Source organism: Chanodichthys erythropterus, chromosome 7, assembly GCF_024489055.1.
Source record: "Chanodichthys erythropterus isolate Z2021 chromosome 7, ASM2448905v1, whole genome shotgun sequence".
Classification (NCBI taxonomy): domain Eukaryota; kingdom Metazoa; phylum Chordata; class Actinopteri; order Cypriniformes; family Xenocyprididae; genus Chanodichthys; species Chanodichthys erythropterus.
The window spans coordinates 8,798,783-8,821,790 of NC_090227.1; the positions used below are offsets into that span (position 1 = coordinate 8,798,783).

Below are 23,008 nucleotides of genomic sequence, written 5' to 3' on the forward strand. Positions count from 1 at the left end.
GTGCCAAATTTTAGGTTGATATCTCAAAAAACAGAACTTTCAGTATTTTTTTTTGTGTGCTGTACCAAATTTTTTCACTAGATGTTAATTATTTGTTTTTTCCTACTGTGTTTTTTAGGGAGTTGTATTGAATCCAGTTAGGGTCAATTTGACCCGGACCATATGGCTGTAACCAGAAATCGAACAGTGCATTAGGTTAATGGATTAGTTCACTTTCAAATGAAAATTTACTCACCCTCAAACCATCCTAGGTGTGTATGACTTTCTTCATTCTGATGAACACAATTGGAGAAATATTAATAAATATCCTGACACATCCATGCTTTATAATGGCAGTGAGCGAGGATCAATGAGTATGAGCTGAAGAAAGTGCTTCCAACCACATCCATCCATCATAAATAGGGATGGGCATTTCAAGCAAAAATAATATTCGAAAATCGCTGGGAATTATTCGATTATTATTCAAAAATCGCACCCCTCCCCCGCACCAACGCATCAACACACAAACAGTGGGAGAGAGACCATTCATGCTTTCAATCTGTATGATATTGATAAACTGTTTAATTCATTGGAGAATATGCTGTCTTAACTCAAGCCATATAATGATTATAATGTGCTAAAACATATTGATATGTTCGTTAATATAAGTGAAAGTAAAATCTGCATGGCCATTCATAACAGTGCGAAGCAGAGCGAGCGCTTTCAATTAATTCCTACGTTGAGCTTCCGGAGGAATAAACTGAAAACGCTCGCTCTCCGCCAGTGTGGACTATCAGTGTCGCTCGCTCGCGGCGTTCGCCTCGCTTTTGTCCAGTCCGGCACCTTTTTGTGGACACGCACCATGAATGACTGAGGGGATTTTACTTTCACTTTCAAATTAGCGCCAATTCGGGAGCGGTGACAAGTTATGATACCGATGTTGTTCCTGAACACCGGCAACACCGACTATCGCAGCAAGCTTACCTCAAGCCATATTGATTTTAGTCTGCCCAAACTCGTTATATCATTGTGAACAGCCTGAATGACGGCACGTGTGTCGTGTGAACACTGATTTTAACGTCTCTGTTATATGCCACGCTTGTCTATGTTCTGCTGTTAACAGCTTTTTAGGTGCGTTATTGGCAGCGCGCGCGCCTCCCTCTGGTTACATGAACGTGTCACCATTGGAAACATGAGGATTTTTTTAAGACGACAATCGCACAACCTATTCGATATTCTGTAATTAAATCGAATATTCGAAAATCGTGACACATCCTTAATCATAAACAGACTCCACACTGCTCTGGGGGGTTAATAAAGGCCTTCTGAAGCGATGCGTTTGTGTAAGAAAAAAAAAAACATATTTAACAAGTTATGAGGTAAAATATCTAGCTTCCGCCAGACCGCCTTCGGTATTCAAGTTACGAAGAAAGTGTAAACTGGCGTAGAGTCAGTTAAGTTTTTTCATAAGTTGGATTGGGACGTAGCGTAAGCTTTTTGAACTGCGAGAGTTTTGCACTTTCTTCATACGTTGAATACAGAAGGCAGTCTAGTGGAAGCTTGATATTTTACTTCATAACTTGTTAAATATGGATTTACACAAACACATTGCTTTGCTTCAGTAGGCCTTTATTAACCCCCCGGAGCCACGTGGAGTAAGTTTATGATTGATCCCACTCACTGCATTATAAAGCTCAAATGCATCAGGATATTTATTAATATTTTTCTGATTGTGTTCATCTGAAAGAAGAAAGTCATATACACCTAGGACTTTCTTCACCTAGGATGGCTTGAGGGTGAGTAAAACTTTCATTTGAAAGTGAACTAATCCTTTAAATTAATTCTCTACATGTACAGTACAGTCCAAAAGTTTGGAACCACTAAGATTTTTAATGTTTTTAAAAGAAGTTTCGTCTGCTCACCAAGGCTACATTTATTTAATTAAAAATACAGTAAATATATTATTACAATTTAAAATAACTGTGCACTATTTAAATATATTTGACAAAGTAATTTATTCCTGTGATGCAAAGCTGAATTTTCAGCATCGTTACTCCAGTCTTCGGTGTCACATGATCCTTCAGAAATCATTCTAATATGCTGATTTGCTGCTCAAGAAACATTTATGGTTATTTTCAATGTTGAAAACAGTTGTGTACTTTTTTTTTCAGGATTCCTTGATGAATAGAAAGTTCAAAAGAACCGCATTTATCTGAAATACAAAGCTTCTGTAGCATTATACACTACCGTTCAAAAGTTTGGGGTCAGTGAGAATTTTTATTTTTATTTTTTTTAAAGAAATTAAAGAAATGAATACTTTTATTCAGCAAGGATGGCAGTAAAGACATTTATAATGTTACAAAAGATTAGATTTCAGATAAACACTGTTCTTTTGAACTTTCTATTCATCAAATAATCCTGAAAAAAAATATTGTACACAAATATTTTGTACAATTGTACACATTAAATGTTTCTTGAGCAGCAGATCAGCTTATTAGAATGATTTTTGAAGGATCATGTGACACTGAAGACTGGAGTAATGATGCTGAAAATTCAGCTTTGCCATCACAGGAATAAATTACTTTGTCAAATATATTCAAATAGAAAACAGTTATTTTAAATTGTAATAATATTTCACAATATTTTTGTTTTTACTGTATTTTTAATTAAATAAATGTAGCCTTGGTGAGCAGACGAAACTTCTTTTAAAAACATTAAAAATCTTAGTGGTTCCAAACTTTTGGACTGTACTGTACTTGTTGATCGTAAGAAATCTAAACCCATATAAAACATATTTGGACACTCTGAAACTTAAAAATGTATAAATATCGCATGGGATAATAAATGATCAAACCGATAGATGCTCAAAATGTTAAAGTATCTTTCAAAGTGTTGAAGATGATTAATAATAACACATACACAAATGATTTGTCCTCCCCAAAATGTGTGATTTACCAAAATGCAGAAAACAAACCAAAACAGATAGTGATAGGAGTTCCTGTGTGATGAAATTAAAAGACAGAAGAAAACTATTAAACCTTCTTACTAATAATATCACTGCTGGCTGGTTAATCATAGAAAGAACGGCTTGTAAAATCAGTTGATTTGCGTTTAAAAGGAAGCACATGTGTAACTTGGCACGTTTTAATAAACTGCAATGACCAAGATCATTATCACAAAACTGTCTTCAGTTTCTCACAGAAAGGTTGAGAAACAAAATGTAAAATATTAACTGTGGCAATTGTCTTTACAATGCACATGGTGGTTGCGTGTGGATTTCACAGGACAGAACTGGACATGTACACAAGCTCCCTTCCAAACTCCAGATTTCTTTCGATTTCTTGTTCGACCTTTTCCCGCAGCATTCAATCTATGGAAACTCTGTGCCGAGTTCCCCTGCTTCTCCTCGCATGAACTGTGATTAACTGTGGATTATCAGAGGCTGGGAAGCATTCCAGTGCAAATGAAAACATACGGCAGAGTATTGTTTGTACATTCACGTACAAACGTTTTCATCTCAAACATTTGCTGTCAAGAATAATACAAGTGATATCAGTCGTATTCAAACACTGTCGAGGATAAATAGAAAATCTCATTGATTTTAAAACCATATGGTTCCACTTTATTAGTAAGAGCATCACTTCAGTAAATCAATGCTGTGGTTTTAAATGAACAAATTCTATAATCACATTAAGTTTTTATCAATCACAAAATCAACTGAATGAAAGTAGCTAGTTTTAAGCACATCATGTCTGTACCTCACTTTAATTGTTGATTTTGGTCTGTCCCAGTGCAGGAATCTTGACCGAATCCCACAAGTAAATTCACACAACATCATAATTTGGCATAATCTGTAATAATAATAATAATAATAACTTTATTTTATATAGCGCCTTTAAAAGTTACATCTCAAAGCGCTTCGCAGAAACATATAAATACAATAAACATACATTAGAGCAAAATTAAGAGAGAAAGATGCATTATATAATAATGATAAATAAAAACAATGATAATAATAAATCTTTTTAAAACATTTTTTTTCTTTGATAAAATATTCAATTTTAAATGGGATATATGTAAGAATTTATGTATTAATTTTTTTTTTATTATTATTATTATTATTATTTTATTGCCAATGTGTGAACAGCTTGTAACGAACTTAAAAAAAACCTTCCCTGACTTCCTAGGTTGTCTGTGAAAGCATGTAGACAGTTTTTATGCAAAGGACTTAAAGGGTTAGTTCACCCAAATAAGATTAACGAAGGTCTTACAGGTGTGGAACGGCATGAGGGCGAGTAATAAATGACAGAATTTTCATTTTTGAGTGAACTAAAGGTGCTAAAGAGGATGTTTTGTTTTATACATTTTTGCAATATTACTTGAAACTGTCTTCACTAACTGATAAAAGACTATTTATTAGGTGCACTGAAAGGAATAATATTAATATACATCATCTGTGCACGAGGTAGGGCCTTAAAAACATCAGCCAATCGTTTACGCGATCATCGCGTAAACGATTGGCCCTCTGACTTGTCAATCACTGCTGTGACGTTCCTTGTGAGAGACGAGTGCGGCCGCGCGCTCCAGTAACTTTCCACACTCCACAGGCGCCGCATGCAATGTTTTTGTTCGGAGACAGGAGTAACAACTGCAGATTATGAGTTACCTGCGGTGAGTCCGACATAATGAATCCACGAACACGACACAGCGGATGCCGGTGGTAAACACTCGTGTTCCAATACTCGTGCACGAGTTTTGGGAGGCGTTCCCTTGAAATTCTTACGCATGCACTCATTTCAAAAACTTGGTAACAGTCTTTGGTTTCTCAGTCGACGAAAAGATCCTCTTTAGCACCTTTAAGGAAAATCAAAAGGATGTGACATTTACACACACTCTTAAAAGCTTCTCTTCTGTTGAATGACACATGAAACAAATGCTTATACAATGTTCAGGATAATACCGAAAGAGCTATTCTGTACTGTCAATGTGTCGTGCAAAGAAATGGAATTTATTCAAACTATAGTCTCACATAGCCAGATCTAGCTAATACATATTGAGTTAATAATGTGTCAAATTTAAACAAACAAATCCAGCATTTTGCAAACAAACACGATCTGCTTAGCAAAGGAAAACTTGACTCGCAAACAATCATTAATTGATGTGCAAATACAAAGGTCAGTTTGAGCGAAAACGCAGATGAGTAACAAATATATGTATTGTGTTTCACAAATATAAATATCATATTTCACAAATAAATACAAACCATCCTACAAATGGCATGTAATCTTTGAACAAATACCAAATCTAGTGTATACAAACGCACACCTGTCTGTTACGATTGTAAGACTCTTGCCTTTTTATGAGATCTCTCGGCTTGATTTTCTCACAAATGTGTGCAGGCAGATTTTCTCACAAATTTGATTTACGCTAGTCTCCTTAGAGAAGCCCCGAAACATGCGTTTATAATGATGATAATAATAATAATAATAATAATAATAAACTTTTAATTACATATAGGCTAGCCTGAGAAATAAAAAAAAATTTACAAGAAGTTTTCATAATTATTATTATTATTATTATTATTATTATAAACACATGTTTCGGGGATTCTCTTGAGAGACTAGTGTAAATTGACCCATAGCAAAGCGCCATCTGCTGTTCTGGAAGAGGAAGTTGCTCAACTGCATTTGTGAGAAAATCAAGGCAAGAGATGTCATAAAAAGGCAAGTGTCTTACAATCGTAACAGACAGGTGTGCGTTTGTGTGCACTAGATTTGGTATTTGTTCAAAGATTACATGCCATTTGTAGGATGGTTTGTATTTATTTGTGAAATATGATGCAGACTCATTTATTTATATTTATAAAACACAATACATATATTTGTTACTCATCTGTGTTTTCGCTCAAACTGACCTTTGTATTTGCACATCACTTTCTGTTTGTTTGCGAGTCAAGTTTTCCCTTGCAAAGCAGATCGTGTTTGTTTGCAAAATGCTGGATTTGTTTAAATATGGCACAATATTAACTCCATAAATATATACTTTATAATCAAACCATCATAACAGTGTAATTTCCTCATCTGTCGACATGATGCCGATGAATTGCAGAGCTTGTGCAAACATATCAACATCACTAGATGCTTTCTAATCACTGCCATTTTTGTCACTAATAACAAGGGTTTCTCTATATAGCTCCTTTTTTTAAAGTAAATAAAACAAATCATGGTTTTCAAGGGGACGTATCATGAAAATCTGACTTTTTCCTTGTTTAAGTGCTATAATCTGGTCCCCAGTGCATCTACCAACCCAGAAAAAGAGAAAAAGGACAATCCAGTAACTTTGTATAGGGAAGCCTTTCTCTGCAAGCATGTGAAAAAACGAGCCACTCAGATTACGCTCCCATTGTTTAACTTGTTGACGGCACATGCTAGTCGATGAGTTGAATCAACTCCACAGCAACTACATAAATTTATCCACCAACCATTCAGAAACATCCAGTTTCATTCTAAAAGTTGTAACTTCTTCCTGAGTGTCTGACTCCGGTTTGAACAATGTAAGGCTGAACACCGTTACTGACAATCTTCATTTTGGCTGCGTGAGATTCTCCAGCTTTATTGTTGAGCAACCGAAGCGCAAACTGTTAAAGCTCCGCCCTCTTCTGGAAAGGGGACCAGGAGCAGCAACTCATTTGCATTTAAAGAGACACACACATAAATGGCGTGTTTTTGCTCACACCCAAATAGGAGCAAATTTGACAAGCTATAATAAATGATCTGTGGGGTATTTTGAGCTGAAACTTCACAGACACATTCTGGGGACACCAGAGACTTTATATTTCATCTTGTGAAAAGGGGCATAATAGGTCCTCTTTAATATTTGTTTCAGACATGTCAGTGTACAATGTTTTAACATTTTTGCATAAAAAATAATCCTCACATTACATAAATGACAAATTAAATAGCTCATATAGTTGAATTTATTACAACCTCCAGTTGGACAATAATTTTTTGGCCCTATTTTGGCCCTATATGTGTAAAATGAAATACTTTTAGGGAGCAGTATAAGTCTGGAGTCTCTATATTGAGATTCACAATTGTCTGCCAAAGTTAAACCACCAAACTTGCTTTTTCAAGTTTTTCCCAAAACAGTATAGTTTAATGGTTCAAGTCATAAATGATGCCTTTTCATCTTAAAACCACACCATGTTTATCCAGAGTCTCACAGCTCATTAAGATTAGTTCATGTTTTTACATCTCCTAACCTTTCAATGCCAGTCTCACAACATTTAATGCGCAAACCGTCGAATGCCAACAGCAGTACATTGCACATAACATAGAGTAAAGCCCACTAGAATATAGAGACAGTATATTTCTTAAAGGTGAAATAATCTTTTTATCTTATACATTTCAGTATTCAGCTTCAAAAGATTGAGACCACCTTATTTGAGAGATTTATTTAATCTGAACAATTTTTCAATTTTAAAACATTAACGTTTTTGTCACTGGATTATAGTGATTTAAAATGAATTTATTTTATGTTGAATATTAAATGTTTTGCCCAATTGTAATAGGGGATTTGTGGACAGTAAACATTTAGATTTGTACAATAACAATTATTTTTCTTAATTCTAGAAAAGTTAAAACCTTGTGGTAACATACACCCCTCAGAACTGGAGCAAAAGGTGACATGTTTTTGTTGGTGTTTTTATTATTTAATTTAATCATTACTGCAATTTATGGAGTTATTATTTAATTGTTCGATCAATTAGACAAACATTCCAAGCATCTTCAAAATATCATTCATATCATTGCAACCATTTGGCCAGTCTTTCAATCTGAATTCATAATATTGCTATTATGACATCCTTCAAATAGAAAAGATAATACTGTAGAATTATAAAGTGTTCAGATGGATCTCTATGACTGGAATTCTGACCATTTTTATTTGTATAAATAAATAAATACATTTATAGACAATTAGATTCATATTTTGCATCAATTACACCATTTATATAAATAAAAAAATGACAATTACAAATTCTGCAAATATCTGATCACAAATGGGATGTTACCCCTAAATAAGCTATTTATTCTAATAATATACTAATGATACCTCACCATTATCCTGTGCCAATTTTTGATGTCTAGACAAGAAATAAATGATGTATTTCCATTGAGGTTTATTTGAAAATACAGGCCAGTGTTATTAAGGAAAATGGTTTTATTATGTCACTGGGGTGTGAGTTTCTGATTATTAATTACTATATCTAGGGTTGTAAAAATAATATTTCCTTCAGATTTATTTGTTTGAATCTTTTCACCCATCATCCAGAGTGTTGAGAATGTATTCTCATTCCCAAGCCAAACGTCCCAACGTCTGGCTATGAGGGTCATGTTTGCCCTGGCATGATCCTCACCCTCTCACTCAGTTTCTCTCTCATTCTCTCTCTCATGTTTTCCTGAGTGATCTTTGATCTAGACTTCTTTTTTTGTCAAGGCCTGTTCTCTCCATTCCCAGTAAGCTGCTACATTATATCTCTGCTGCTCAGGAGCCCATTCTAAACCGAGCAGCCAGTGAAAGCTGTAAAAGAGTGAAGATGACAGTGTGCAGCTCAGAGGAACAGTGTTTAGAGAGATGCTTACCCAATCAGAGGTAAAAACTTCTCATATATCCACAATAAACATCGTCCAAATGACAGAGAACACACACACACACTTCCTACTGACCTAATCACAGCGATAAAACACATGCTGCAGACAAAGCGAGCCTGGTGATTTCAGTATATTTATTGGATTTGGCTGGTATGTCATCACACATTTCAAACATGTACTGCCAAGATGTGTTACTGTAGTTCATTAAACTCATGTTTCATGTTTCCATCCAGGAATAGTCGTTTCTCGTTTACTCATTACTCTGTTACTCGTTTCCTGAATCAAGATCAATTAATCTGCTGTTGACAGCAGCAAACACAACAGCAGGAGTCCCAGTTTTGGAGTTTAAAGTTTCAGAGTTAACAAGATATTGGGGTTTGCGTTTGTTGCTGTTGTTTGGTATTTAATGTTACAGTACTTTCAATATTTATTATGCACTAAATGTACCATTTCAGCTGAACATTTTGTTTCACCAACTCCTTTGTTGTGCTTTCCCTTCTGGAATACAAGGAAGTATTTTGCAAGGATTATGCCGAAGTATCATGTCCACAAAATGTATAGGTTGAATAGCACTGTTTGCACCACTGAGACACAGACAAACAGAAGTGCTAATAAACAATATACTGTTTCACTATGGTTGATACGCTGAGCAGCTATATTTGATTCTTAAGTCAGGGTTATTGCAGTTCCCCCAAGTTTCCAAGCCACAACTCCGACTTGAAGGGGCATTCCAGTTAAAAGTTACTACTGGGAACTAGGAATTTCCTACTTCCAAAGACAAATGGACACACTATTAATTTCTGAAATGGATCCAGCTCCGTGAACGAATGCAACATTTTGTCATATCTCATTCAAAAGTTACACCCAAACATTAGCATGATGCAGTTGGTCATGAGATACACAACAGCCAATGCCATTTTACAATCAAATCTGACATAACACTTCTTCTAGCAGGTGTGCACAGGATCTGAAGGTGTGTTCATGCCATGTTGTAATTACTGTATTACGAGATTCTGACTCGTAAAAAGCAGTTATGTCCTTGTAGAACTCGTAATTACAACTTGTAAATTGAGAATTTTCTAAAAGCTCTGACTTGTACAACCTGACTGCAGCAAATTCTTTTTGGCCTTGATAGTGTTGCCATAGAACTGCATTCCAAGTCTGAGGACTTGAATAGCTCTGAGTAGAAAGACACATGTTGCCATTTAGTAATTACAGTAATTACGAAATGGTGTGAAGGCATCATGAGCTTTACGGTGGATGGAGACAAGCACTATGGGGAATGACATACCCACTGAAGGGACTGCATGCCAAAGAATGGCAGTGACAACTGTCAGAATCAAGCAGTTTCTACTGAAATGCCAGAACCACTCGCCCTACAGGTCACAACTGGGCTGCCAGTGACAGCACTCCTTATGGTCATAGCCCAAGCTATAAGCCTCAAAGAGGCCTCTATAACACATGAAGGCCTGCCAAGGCCGCTCAAGGGCCTGGAACCAACAGCTTCAACAGAAGGAGTCCCTTCAAGGGAATGTGGCCCAGGGGCCCAAAGGAAACTCGGCCAGTCACTTCTCAGGGGAGCATAGTCGACCACAGAGAGGTCAGCTAAGGCCAACTATCTGATAGCGAGACATTGCCAGGCACCAGGTACCTATTGATGGGGACTGGCTCTCAGGGAGTCCTGTTAAGGACAACTACCTGACAGCGAGTTCAGCTGGCCGCTCAGTGCCCAAAGCATTGGGGGCTCGCCTTCAGAGAGGCCTGCCAAGGCCAAAAAACTGAAAGCTAGCATTTGCTAGCTGCCAAGTACCCACACTGCTGGGGACTTACCCTCAGAAAGGCCTGCTAAGGCCAATTATCTGAAGCAAGTTTATGTCCATCTGCCAAAACCTCAAACTGCTGGGGACTAGCCTCCTGGGTGGCCTACTAAGGCCAGCTACCTGGTAGCAAGTCCTATGTGGCTAAAAACAGCATCTACACTTTTGGGGCTTGCCTTCAGAGAGGCCTGCTATGGCCACCTCTCTGCAAGTCATTTGGCTACCAAGTAAATTTAACTACCCGACAGTGAATCTTACTGGCTGCCAAGCGCCCAACAAGAGGTGGACTCATTCTCCCTATGGCAAGTCTCACTGCTAAAAAACACCCACACTACTGGGTCCTTGCTCACAGAAAGGCCTGCCAAGGCCTGCTTATCCGATAGCAAATCATCGTTAGCTGCCAGAGACCCAAATGTTGGGGACTTGCACACAGGGTGGCCTATTAAGGCCAGCTACCCAATAGAAAGTCTCAGCTCACTGCTACATACCCAAAGTCCTGAAGACTTGCTCTCAGGGAGGCCTGCTAAGGCCAGCTACCCGAATCTTAGGCCTTGCTATCTGTTGGTAAGTCACTGCAAGCTACCAGAAACCCATTTACTGTGGGCTGCTCATAGGAAGGCCTGTATAGGCCAGGTTCCTGAGAGCACATCTGCTAGCTGCTAGGAACCCAACGTGGTGGGGACTCGCTCTCAAGGGAGGCCTGCTAAGGCCAGCTACCTTATAGCAAGTCTAGTAGCAGAAATAGACTATTTATACAGCGCCAAAGCCAGGGACCTATCACATTGCTGACAAGCAGTGTACTCAGTAAAATCACTTTTTACCCTTTAAGCAAGGGGAGTACAGTCTTATGCCACCATGCCCTGGAGGAGGCCCCACCTGGGCCAACCAATCCAGACGAACATGGGCGTCAGCTCGTGGTAATGCTCGGGCTATAAGGGAGCATACTAAATAATCAGATTGAAGTGAAGGTTGAACATTCCGGTTGACCTAAGCCACGATTGTGTTGGGCAGATAAACACAGAGCTATAAGCAAAGCACTCAAATAACACCTTGTTTTAACAAGAGAGTACTATCAGCATGACCCTGAGAATGCTACAGAATGGAGGCCCACCAGAGGGACTCTACCATGACATAAATTATATCTGCACTCAGCCCTAGGGGAATGGGAGCCTTTCTTTAAAAAGCCACCAACATTCAACCTAACTCTTGAACGTCCGTTCAGCGGGCTTAAGGGAGACCCTAGCTAGGGGCCTAACTGTTAGCTAGCTTCTGAAGTGTGGGGCCACAGCAAAAGAGCATTCTATTCATAAAGTTTAAGTGGCCTAACACCGCCCAGGAGACAACTGCACCAGGGAGGCCTATGCAATGGCCTGCGACCCTAGTCGCTACCTATTCTGCCTCTGTGCCAACCTGCATTATACCCCAAATGCAGAAAGGGGGCAGGCCTTGGCTGGACGACTGCGTTTGTGCTGGATAACCTCCCTCAGATCCTCCTTCTCTCTTTCTCTCCGATGTCAATCGACCGATCATGGCAGCGGTCTGTTTGGTGGCCTGGAGAGCAAGATCTGTGGTGTGGTGCAGCTCTTCGACCGCTTCAGGGGAGAGACCCTGCCCCTTATCTAAATCTCTCAGCAGGTCCACCTGGTACACCTGCAACATAGCCATCGTGTGCGGAGCATCACAAGCCTGGTTAGTTCACCCAAAATTGAAAATTCTGCCATTAATTACTCTCCCTCATGTCGTTATACACCCATAAGACCTTCGTTCATCTTTGGAACACAAATTAAGATATTTTTCATAAAATCCAATGGCTCAGAGATGCCTGCATTGCAAGCAAGATAACACTTTCAAATGCCCAGAAAGCTACTAAAGACATATTTAAAACAGTTTATGTGACTACAGTGGTTCAACCTTAATGTTATGAAGTGACTAGAATAGTTTTGTGTGCCAATAAAACAAATAACAACTTTATTCAACAATATATAGTGATGGGCGATTTCAACACACTGCTTCATGAAGTTTCAAAGCTTAATGAATCATTTGTTTTGAATCAGTGGTTCATAGTGTGTTGACATTCCAAACCACTGATTCGAAACAAATGATTTGTTAAGCTTCGAAGCTTCATGAAGCAGTGTTTTGAAATCGCCCATCACTATATATTGTTGAATAAAATCATTTTTTGTTTTTTTTGATGCACAAAAAGTATTCTCGTTGCTTCATAACATTAAGGTTGAACCACCGTAGTCACATGAACTGTTTTAAATACATCTTTAGAAGGGTGACCAGACGTCCCATTTTTGCCGTATTTAAGCTCCTTTTTTAGTGTCCTGACTTATTAAGAAAAAATCATGTTCATGAATCAGTTCTCCTTGCGTCTGAATGGTCAAATGAACACATAGTTTTTCAAAATGTCCATCGTGTGGACATTTTCTCATGTAAATACAGTCGGTTATAACTTATGGCTTAAGTGGACATAAACAGGTGGGTGAAAATCAGGTATGTGTTAGTATGTTACATCCATGAATTCGGTCTTAAAGGGACTGTAGCCTAATTAAATATTTGTCTGTCATTAATGTTAATCAAACAACAAAAGATATTAAATAAATGTATACATGGTAAATAAACCTACTGTGTCTGAAAAACAAGTTTATTTAATTTGTATGTCTATCATATTTGTCGAATTGTTTGTACATTTCTTATATCATGGTCATATTGCCCACCCCTTGCTCACCCATCCCGTATTCCACCATGAGAAATCTGGTCACCCTAGTCTTTAGTAGCTTTCTGGGAATTGAAAGTGTTAATTGTCTTGCTGGCAATGCAGGCATCTCTGAGCCTTCGGATTTTATAAAAAAATATCTTAATTTGTGTTCTGAAGATGAACGAAGGTCTTACGGGTGTGGAACGACATGAGGGTGAGTAATAAATAACAGAATTTAAATTTTTGGGTGAACTAACCCTTTAAGGGGCTTAGATGGCAGCGTCTGAGCTTTCAATGTCGGAGCTTACAATGTCGATGTCCGCCCAGACACAAGATAGTTAGCAAACGTCTCGTCAATCGGTGGCATCGACATGTACCATTAATCCCCCAATCCCTCGAAACCAGCAAAATTAGCCCGCTAATGTCGATGAATTCGTGCAGAATAAGGGTTCTTCCATGCCTTCTCGACCTCAGTATGCAGGTCAGGAAGGAATGGAAGGTTTACCAGAGTTGCAGGGTAATGGTCAGAGAGAAACCAACAGTCAAGCCGACCGCACGCTGTCTCTCTCCTAATGCGCTGAGAGAAAACAGAGAAAGGGGTTATGTCATTGCCTTTTTTCCTTAAAAGGGTATGGAAATTTCAACATCCACTATGCTCTGGGCTCGATCTGACTGTCAGTGGGAGGTGCTAGAAAAATGCAGAAGTTTGATCTATAGATTGAACAAAAGCCTGGAGCTGTCAAAACACGTCATCTGGTGGAATATGGCTGACTAATAAACCGGGAGATCTGGGTGCAGGTAACATGGAGTAAGAGTACACATCATTTACTTATACTACCAACTTACAAATCAAAGCTGGTTGAAAATTGGCAAACATGTCTAAGGTTTGGAGAGATACTGTACGTAAATGGCAGAATTTTACTCTGGACAAACTATTCCTTTCATACTGCTCCTGCAAAGCTGTGTCACTTTTGATTCATTAATTTAGAATGAGTCAAAAATTATTTGTATAGGCTAATTAAAATTCCTGTGTTGAGTAAATGTAAATGGTCCTGTATTTTCTTGCAACACAAAGTATGGATAATGTATACCTATTTAGAGCATTTTTGTTCTTTCTTCAGAAATAAACCATAAAGCATCAGCATAACATAAATATATTTCAACTTTCAAAGGAGGACATCTCAGGTGATGCTTTAAAATATATGACATCAGCTAACAAGGTCTATTTATGGAGTTCAATGAACAGAACTTTGACCTGCTGACAGATTTATGTGTCCTGTTTTTAGTGTGCTCTCACAATCTAAGATATTCATAATGCAGTTATTTTGAGTAATTTCAGTCTTACTTGGTTAGATATCTATAACCTGGCATTGAGGTAAATTAACTGTGGAGTTTCAGTGTGGATATAATACAGTAGTTTTGAATCATGTAAAGTTTTTTATTTTACTGCCAAGTACATAACCTTTGGTATAAAATATTAACTGCTTCTTAAACATGGGGAAAATGCCCTGACTTGAACACAGTATATATATATATATATATATATATATATATATATATATATATATATATATATATATATATATATATATATATATATATATATATATATATATATATATAATATAAAATTAAAATTAAAGTACCACTTTTAAGTATAAAAAAATATTACATAAAAACAACAATTCAACTTTATCAAAATAAACATTCACACATCATATACATCCAGATTGAAATTTTGAAGGTTTCTATCCCTCAAGTTCTCAAGCAGATGAAGTTAATGACTGTGATTTTAAAGTATGGCAGAATAAAAACGACTGATGAGCTAATTAAAGTTAGTCAGTGGCGAAGTTAGTTCAAACTGAGTCACAGTCTACAACTGATTGTAATTAGTTCTTAGAGTAATTGATTTTAAATTAGCCCTGTTATGATATATCAAAATTGTATTTACTGTGTATTCTGCAGTCATAGTCAGAATGAGACTCTAATTCTGCATCTTAATATCATCTTAAAGACAACATGAAACGTAATTAGCAATGCATTTTTTTTAGTAAATATCTAAAATTGATAACTGAAATGCAATAGTGGGACTTCATTTATCCTTCAGGGTTTGATCATGAAAAGTAGAAAAATACAATTAGTTAATATTATTTCCCCCATCTGCACAGGCTTGCAGCAGAAAAAAATAATTGTTACAGAGGTGAAGAAAGTAAAAAGACATTTTGATGAAAACAACCTGTTTTTCATTAGAATAACATGCAGTGATGAATCTTGCACAATAAGACCAGGGACATTTATTCAGAAAGCAAACAATCCACTTTGATGTCATGTTGTGTTTAAGGGGAGTGCAGTCTAAATGTCTTTTGGTTTGGATCCAGATGTTCTAAGCTGAGAAGCTGGAGGTCTTGTAGGGTAGCAGGTTGTAGAGGGGGGCGAAGGGAGGAGGGTTGGGTTGTACATGGGATTGTCCATCTGATGATCCTCCTGAAGATACACTAGATCCTGCAGGTGCTGCTGGAGAAACATAAAGTGATGCTCTCTGGAAGAAACATGGAGAAAATAATTACTTGAAGGTGAAATTAATCTTTTTAGCTTTCAAATTTATACATTTTAAATTTAAATTTACAGCTCCAAAACATTTGATGAAGCGAAATGTGCAGAGAACAATTTGTATCAGCATTTTTTTCCCCCCAGCGAATTATATGGACAATTAGTCTGCAGTCTTGTTTAGATTGTAGATTCTGGAATTGTGTTGGATTTCAGGCCAAAATGAGATGTTGTCTGTGTGAGCTGCTCATTCACATTTAAAAATAAAGTTTCCAATAGGTTCCTAATGTAAACAGTTCTTAAAAGAACCATTTTTTTCCCTTAGTTTGAAGAAGAATTTAATCATCTAAAGAACTTTTTCACTATAAAGAACCTTTTCTGCAGTGGAAAGATTTCAATGTTAAACAGGTCGTATTATGCATTTTTACATTTTCAAATTTCTTTAATGTGTAATGTTGCTAACAGTTGGTCTCCAAAGGTGAAAAAGGTCTCCAAAGTTACAAAGCACAAAGTCACTCCAAAGTTGGTTGTTTCTGAACTCCCTGAAATGCCTCCATTGTAGTCTCAAGTTCTCTTCCAGGAACATCCTCATTTAAATAATTCCCACCCAAGGCATATGCAAAATAAAGGGGCGAGGCCAGGTTGAGTTGTGTTAATAGAGTTGAAACTTGTTTCCTATACAACAACGTAACTCGCTGCTTCACTACCATAGTATGATGCATGGTTCAAGAAATCAACTACAGTGCACAGCATAAATGAGTACAACCCCTCTGAAACTTCTAAGTAATTGAGTAATTGCTGACTTTCAGAAGACATGTTAGGGTTCTTTAGAGATATAATGTTCCAGAAAGTCTGCTTAATCAATTACCAAAGAAACATGTCAAAATTATTCAGGAAAATAAGATTTTCTTATCAAGGTGATAAAATGTTGTGTAGCAAAAATGAGTACACCCTCCTAAAAGTTACTAAACTAAACAAAATAAAACAATTCTGGCGTAAGTTTAAGGCAATGTTTGATCAACAGGTAAGTATGTTGATCCAAAACATTTAAAGAGAAGTAATTTCTTGACAATTAACAGTGTTATATAGCCCACTGAATCATTCTCAGACTTAATGCAGACAACAATGGAAGCACTTGAGAGAACTGTCAGGAGAATTATTTCTTAGCACAAAAGAGAACAGTGGTACAAGAGGATTACCAAATCATTGTTTCAAGTGTGAAAATATAGCAAAAGTGACACAGAAATTCAAAAACAATGGACTTGTGACAAGGCCCCTGAAATAATCAGGCCTTCATTTTAAGCTTTCGTTTAGTGATGAGGGATTTTTTTGCTAGACAAAGAGCAGGAGAAATACCAAGCGAGTGTCTCAGAGCCAGCAAAAGCTATGAAAAGAGTGACTGTTTATTTCACAGAGTAAGATGCACCCTGTAGAAATGACATGCATGGTTGTTGTTCTCACTGGAACTACCTACTGTAGCCAAAGCACAATAAAGTCAGTTGACCATTTCCAAAGCCCATATTTACAAAATGTAGATTCTGGCCTCGTGAGAACAAATCAATCATTTTGGATCTAACAGCATCCAAAATGTTATGGTGTTGCTAGAGGAGGAGTACAGTGAGAAGTGCCTGGTTCCCACAGTAAAGTTCAGTGGTAGTAAAGCTCTTATATAGGGATGTATGAGTGCTGAAGGTGTGAGGGAGTTGTGCTTTATCAATGCTGTCATGAATTCCCACACCACTGTGTAATTTAATACACAAACTTGAAACAGAATATGTTACCCTTTCCTCATTCCCTACATTGTTGGGCATTTTTTCAACATGACAATGAGGATATGCATTCTCCCAAGGTGAAAAACCTTTTTACACTCAATCTTAACACTCTTGAGCGCCTGTGGGGGATTCTATAGAGACGAGTTGAGCAACACTCCCCATTAACGATCAGGGCATTTAAGGAGCTCATCATCCAGGAGTTAAACAGGACAGATGTGAAAATTTGTCATGAACTTGTACACTCTGTGCCAGGAAGGGTCAGAACAGTATATTCAAAATTACGGAGGGCATGCTAGAATATTATACATTTGTTGAATTAAATCTAGGGTGGACTCATTTCTGCAATCCTTAATTTAAACAAAATTGGCTAATTTACTTATTTTATGACTATTAATGACATATTTCTCAGTTTTTAAAATCTCTTGACAAACTAAAAGACGTAAATGACATTTGTGTATATGCATTTGAAATTAAAGTTATAGATTGTAATGAATGAATGTCTTGTAATTTTGCTCAAGATAAGGATTTATTAAGTCCACATGTCATGCAATCACGGACGATGTTGGACAATGTTTTCGGGAAACGCACCCCAGAGTGTTACTGACAGCATGGGAAGAGAGGTGCTGCAACAATGTAAATTATGTGAAAAATAATGTGGTTTTGAACATTCAAGCATAAAAACCTATTCTAGTAGAGCCCCCCAAAAAATCAAGACTTTGTAAAAGGGCATAATATGACCTCTTTAAAGGTTCTTCATAGAGCCAAAGGTGCCAATAAAGAACCTTTATTTATTTATGTTCATATGGCTTGTTTATGATCAACAACGTGCTTCAATGGCTGTTTATCTATGCTGATTTCCTCAGTGACCATTTTCTGTTTTAACTTAAGCCATATTATACTATTTTCTTAGCTTATTTGTTGTGTTCATGATGTCCATACCTAATATCTGATGCTTAGCAATGTGTTTAAGTTGGCCAGAGGAACTTTTGCAGTGATGCTTCCAAGAGCAACTCCAGATCACTCAACAGGGGTGAGGGTGCTGGGAGATCCATGATCTGGGATTGGCTGGACAGCTGGCTGGCGTTCTCGGCAGGGCAGGGGTGTGATCGGGACAAGCCCAAGGATCAGTGTACTTAGGCACAGTTTTATAAGGGAATGCTGTGGGATTTTGGACTGGGATCATTCTTTGACTACCGCATCACCAGGGGATTTGATAGAGAGTCTCACACTAATTCGCACAAAAAGTCTACAGATTCAACTTCGCAACTAAATCATACCATAAAAGAGCATGAGCTGAATCTGTGTGTGTGTGTGTGTGTGTGTGAGCGTGATGAACTGACCGGGTAGAGCTGGTGTCCTGTGTGTGTGTTAGGGTCTGTTAGCAGGGGTGCAGTGGGGGATGAACAGTTGGCCCCATCAAAGGAGAATAGAGATGAACCTCCCCACTTGGACACATCAAAACCGACCACCACACTCCTCTGGCGGGAAGAAAAAAAAAATCATCATCTCTGGCTGCCATATGCAATTTCAATAGAATATTTACCAAAACAGTTTCTCAATTGCTCCAGGAAGTATAGTTTACTTCTGCATTCCAATCCCAGAATTGTGAAAAGGGCCCATTGTTTATTCATGTATTTCTGTTGAGAAGGGAGAATTTGTGTATTCACATAAGAGCCAATAGAATCATGTTTTAATTTATTTATATGCAAGAACTCAATCCATTTTGATCCTGCACTGCATTTTCTTCCTCAGTATTTTTGTCTTGGTTTCCTTTACAACTGTCTAAACATTCTTGAGAAACAAAATTACTTAAGATATCATCTTGTTTTCTGAAAAATCTAAATTGAGTTTGTGCTTAAAACAGTGGGGTCAGAAAAAGACATTTAATTTAAAGGGAAAACAAGTTTATTTTGCTTAACTCAGCACATTTTTTTTCTTGTTTTAAGCATAAAGTCACTTGAGTTTGATATATTTTTCAGAAAACTACACTTATGTTATTTTGCTTTTCAAGTCATTATATCTTGATTTAAGGATGTTTAGATATTTGTACTGGAAACAATACAAGAATATTGATTTTTTTTTTTCTTCAGTGTATTGTGATTGAAGTGATTTTGCAGGTCTTAAGTTTTCGAAATGTCTTAACAAAGGCATTTAAAAGTAACAAAATTGGATAACAAACATCAACATAATAACAGCCCATTGTATGCAGTATTTTAAGCCTTCATAAATCCACATTGTAACTTTTTCATGAAAGCCATTTCACACAAATGCCCTTCTTGGGGAACATTCATTCAGCCGCCGGCTGAATTGGCACAGTTTCCCTCAAATGCTGAGACACATTTCCTGAAAGCAACACCACATTAATCGAAACTATAAACACAAAGCCAAAACCTCGAATTCACTATCGCAGTCCTCAGACGTTTAAGACAAAATTAAACACTGTTTAAAAATGTTCAATTCAATCACAAACCAACACTGAACACAGTTAAACATTGTGAGACCTTTTTAAAATAATAGTTACAATGATCTTAGCATGCTGAAATTAATCCAGTTGGTCAAAGAAATCTGTTTTTGTCTAGAATCTGCAATATCATATTACTTTCATACACATTTGTACAAGTACAGTGCCTTGCAAAAGTATTCTTACCTCTTTATTTTTTTCATATTTTGTTGTTACAGCTGCTTTAAATAACTTTTTTTTCACACTAATCTACACACCACACCCCATAATGACAATTCTTTTCTTTTTTTTTCTCTTTTAAAATAAGTAAAATAAGCATTCATAGCCTTTTCTGGAACACTTTCAAGCGGCAATTTGGCTGGATCATCTTTAAGATGTTTCTACACTTCGATTGGAGTTAACCTATGTCAAATTCAATTGAATGGACATGATTTGGTAAGGCACGCACCTGTCAATAAAAGGTCAAACATCTGAAAATGAATATCAGAGCAAAAACCAAGCCAAGAGGTTATAGGAAAGGGCTGCAGAGTTCAGTGAAAGGATTGTGTCAAGACACAGATCAGGGGAAGACTACAAAAATATTCTGCTGCATTGAAAGTTCACGGAAGCATGTAGCCTCAATAATCCTTAATGGAAGAAGTTTAGAACAACCAAGACTCTTCCTAGAGTTGGCCTCCTGGCCAAACTGAGCAATCGGTGGAGAAGGACATTGGTTAGAGTGGTGACCAAGAAGCTGATGGTCACTCTGGTTGAGCTCCACGTTCTTACAGTATATGGAGATGGAAGAAACTTAAAGAAGGACAAATATCATTGCATCACTCCACCAGTCTGTGCTTTATGGCAGACTCTTTCAGACTCCCTCAGTTCCAAGCGTCATGTCTGGAGGAAAACAGGCACCAATCATCACCTGCACAATACCATCCCTACGATAAAGCATGGTGTTGGCAGCATCATGCTGTGGCCATGTTTTTCAGTGGCAGGGACTGGGGGACTTGTCAGGGTAGAAGGAAAACTTTATAGAGATATCCTTAATGAAAACCTGGTCCAGAGCATTCAAAACCTCGACTAGGCAGAAGGTTCACCTTCCAACAGGACAATGACCCTAAGCACGCAGCACAGGTAGAGCCCAAACTTGAATCCAATGGAACATCTGTGGAGAAACCTGAAAATGGCTGTGTCCACCAACAGTCCCCATCCAAACTGACAGAGATTGAGAGGATCTGCAGAGAAGAATGGCAGAAAATCCCCAAATGCAGATGTGCAAAGCTTGTTGCACCATACCGAAAAAGACTTAAGGCTGTAAAGGTGCTTCAACTTACTGAGTAGAGTGTATGAATACGGATACAGTGTCAGAGATATTTAGTGGAATAAGCAGAAACCGTCCAAACATTTACATTGTCTTCAACACTTCAGAGATTTACCTCCAGGAGGATAAGTCATGTCAAAAATAAGCCCAGAAGTTTCTCTTTATTGTGCTCTGTTGACAGGTTTAAAAAAGCCCTTCCAGCGGTCCGACAGATATGCAGTGTTTTATGTGATATGCGGTCCAATGTTGTCCCTCTTAAAGTCTTCAAAGCAGCACTCTTTTGACCTTTGTGAAAAATTGGATCAATGTAGGTAGCTGTTTTTCATTCTTTTGCAGAAATGTTTCCAGAAGAACATCTGTGTCTTCAGCACTATTTATATGAGATTAGATTTCTAAACAATGTTTGAGTTCATCTGTCATTTCATATACTGATCGCTGTAGTTATTACCACCAGTGTGGAAGTGTCTGTTGTCTGGATGTGTGTGTAAAGGAAGGTTAGTAATATGTTAACCTTGAACCACCAACTGTTTTTTACCCAGGAAGTTGTTGTGCAAAAAGGTCTTAAATTCATTAAAATGATGCATTAAAAAATGTATTCCAGTGGTTCTCAGATCCTGTCCTGGAATTTTATCAGATGAAATACACATCTAATACAACCAAATTACATTTATTTTCACACACAGTTTAGCAATTTATATTGATTAAAGCTGCAGTCCATAACTTTTTTTGGTTAAAAATGATCCAAAATCAATTTTTGAGCAAGTACATAATGAGCCAGTGTTCAAAACTATCTCCTTACCTTGGCCCGATTCACAATGGTAAGGCCCCGATCAAACACAATGGGATTTTCAGGTCTGAAAACATGAGGCACTGCCTTTTTTGGTTGATTTTAGAAAAAAGAGCAGTGCGCTGCGGTTTTTATGTTGCTAGGCAACCACTGAATCAGCTGTCCTGTCAGTGTAAGGCGAGCGCTCTTTGGGTTGCTGTTAAACTGTCATATTATTTACTTTCACTTTGTGAAGTCATACAGCTCCGGGTAACCCGTGACAACCACAAGTTTTCTCCTCCATCTTTTGTTACCACAACGGAAGGCACGCCTCTCCATTCATTCGATTGGACAATGGAAAAAAACGATGATCAGAGTTGCTTTTTTTCTGACTTCAGGCGCTCAGAGCGCTCCTGCAAAAACACGAGGTGCAGAAGGCGGCTAAAATGTAAGGCACCCGGGGCGCATAAACAGTGCGCAAAACGCTCACTGCCAATTAGAAAACAATTTAAAAAAGGTTCCTCTCACTGCAAAAAATGTGTTCTGTCTGATCTGAGCCTAAGCTTGTAATAATGTTTTGTAATTCCAGTGGTACTGGTGGGTTTCCGCAGGAAATTCGAGAATGCAGCCATTCGTCTTTGTGTCATTACATCATGTCTGTTTACATAAAGGAGGAGTCTAGCTAGTAAGCTATATGGCATATGGAGGATGCTACAGGCAGCGGATCATTTATAGCCTTTTCTCACAGCAGCTGGAATAATTAAACTTATCATTTTGATGGCGGATTTTAATCCAAAAAGGTCCAAATTCAAAAGCAAAAGGCTTCGGACTGCTGAGTGTGTACAGAAACTGAACTCTACTAATAGACTAATACACACTAAATACACAGTCACGCAATGCTGATGTTGTTAACATTAACAATTTGAGAAAACAAAGTATAACAGTCATAATAAATTGCACGGTTTGATGTGATCCGAGCTAAGCAAACATTGTCAACGCGATTTGTTG

General features: G+C 37.6%; 1 protein-coding gene across 1 annotated transcript in view; it reads right to left on the reverse strand.

The window, feature by feature from the left end:
• Positions 1-14,925: 14,925 nt before the first annotated feature.
• The window catches only part of LOC137022585 (transmembrane protein 255B), a 36,836-nt gene continuing 28,753 nt past the window's right edge, over positions 14,926-23,008 (reverse strand). Inside the window, exons 8-9 of the mRNA XM_067388989.1 lie at positions 18,808-18,945; positions 14,926-15,687 (exon numbers count right to left, since the gene is read on the reverse strand). Coding sequence (XP_067245090.1) covers positions 15,532-15,687; positions 18,808-18,945 — 294 coding nt within the window. The 3' untranslated portion in view covers positions 14,926-15,531. The remainder of the gene's footprint in view (positions 15,688-18,807; positions 18,946-23,008) is intronic.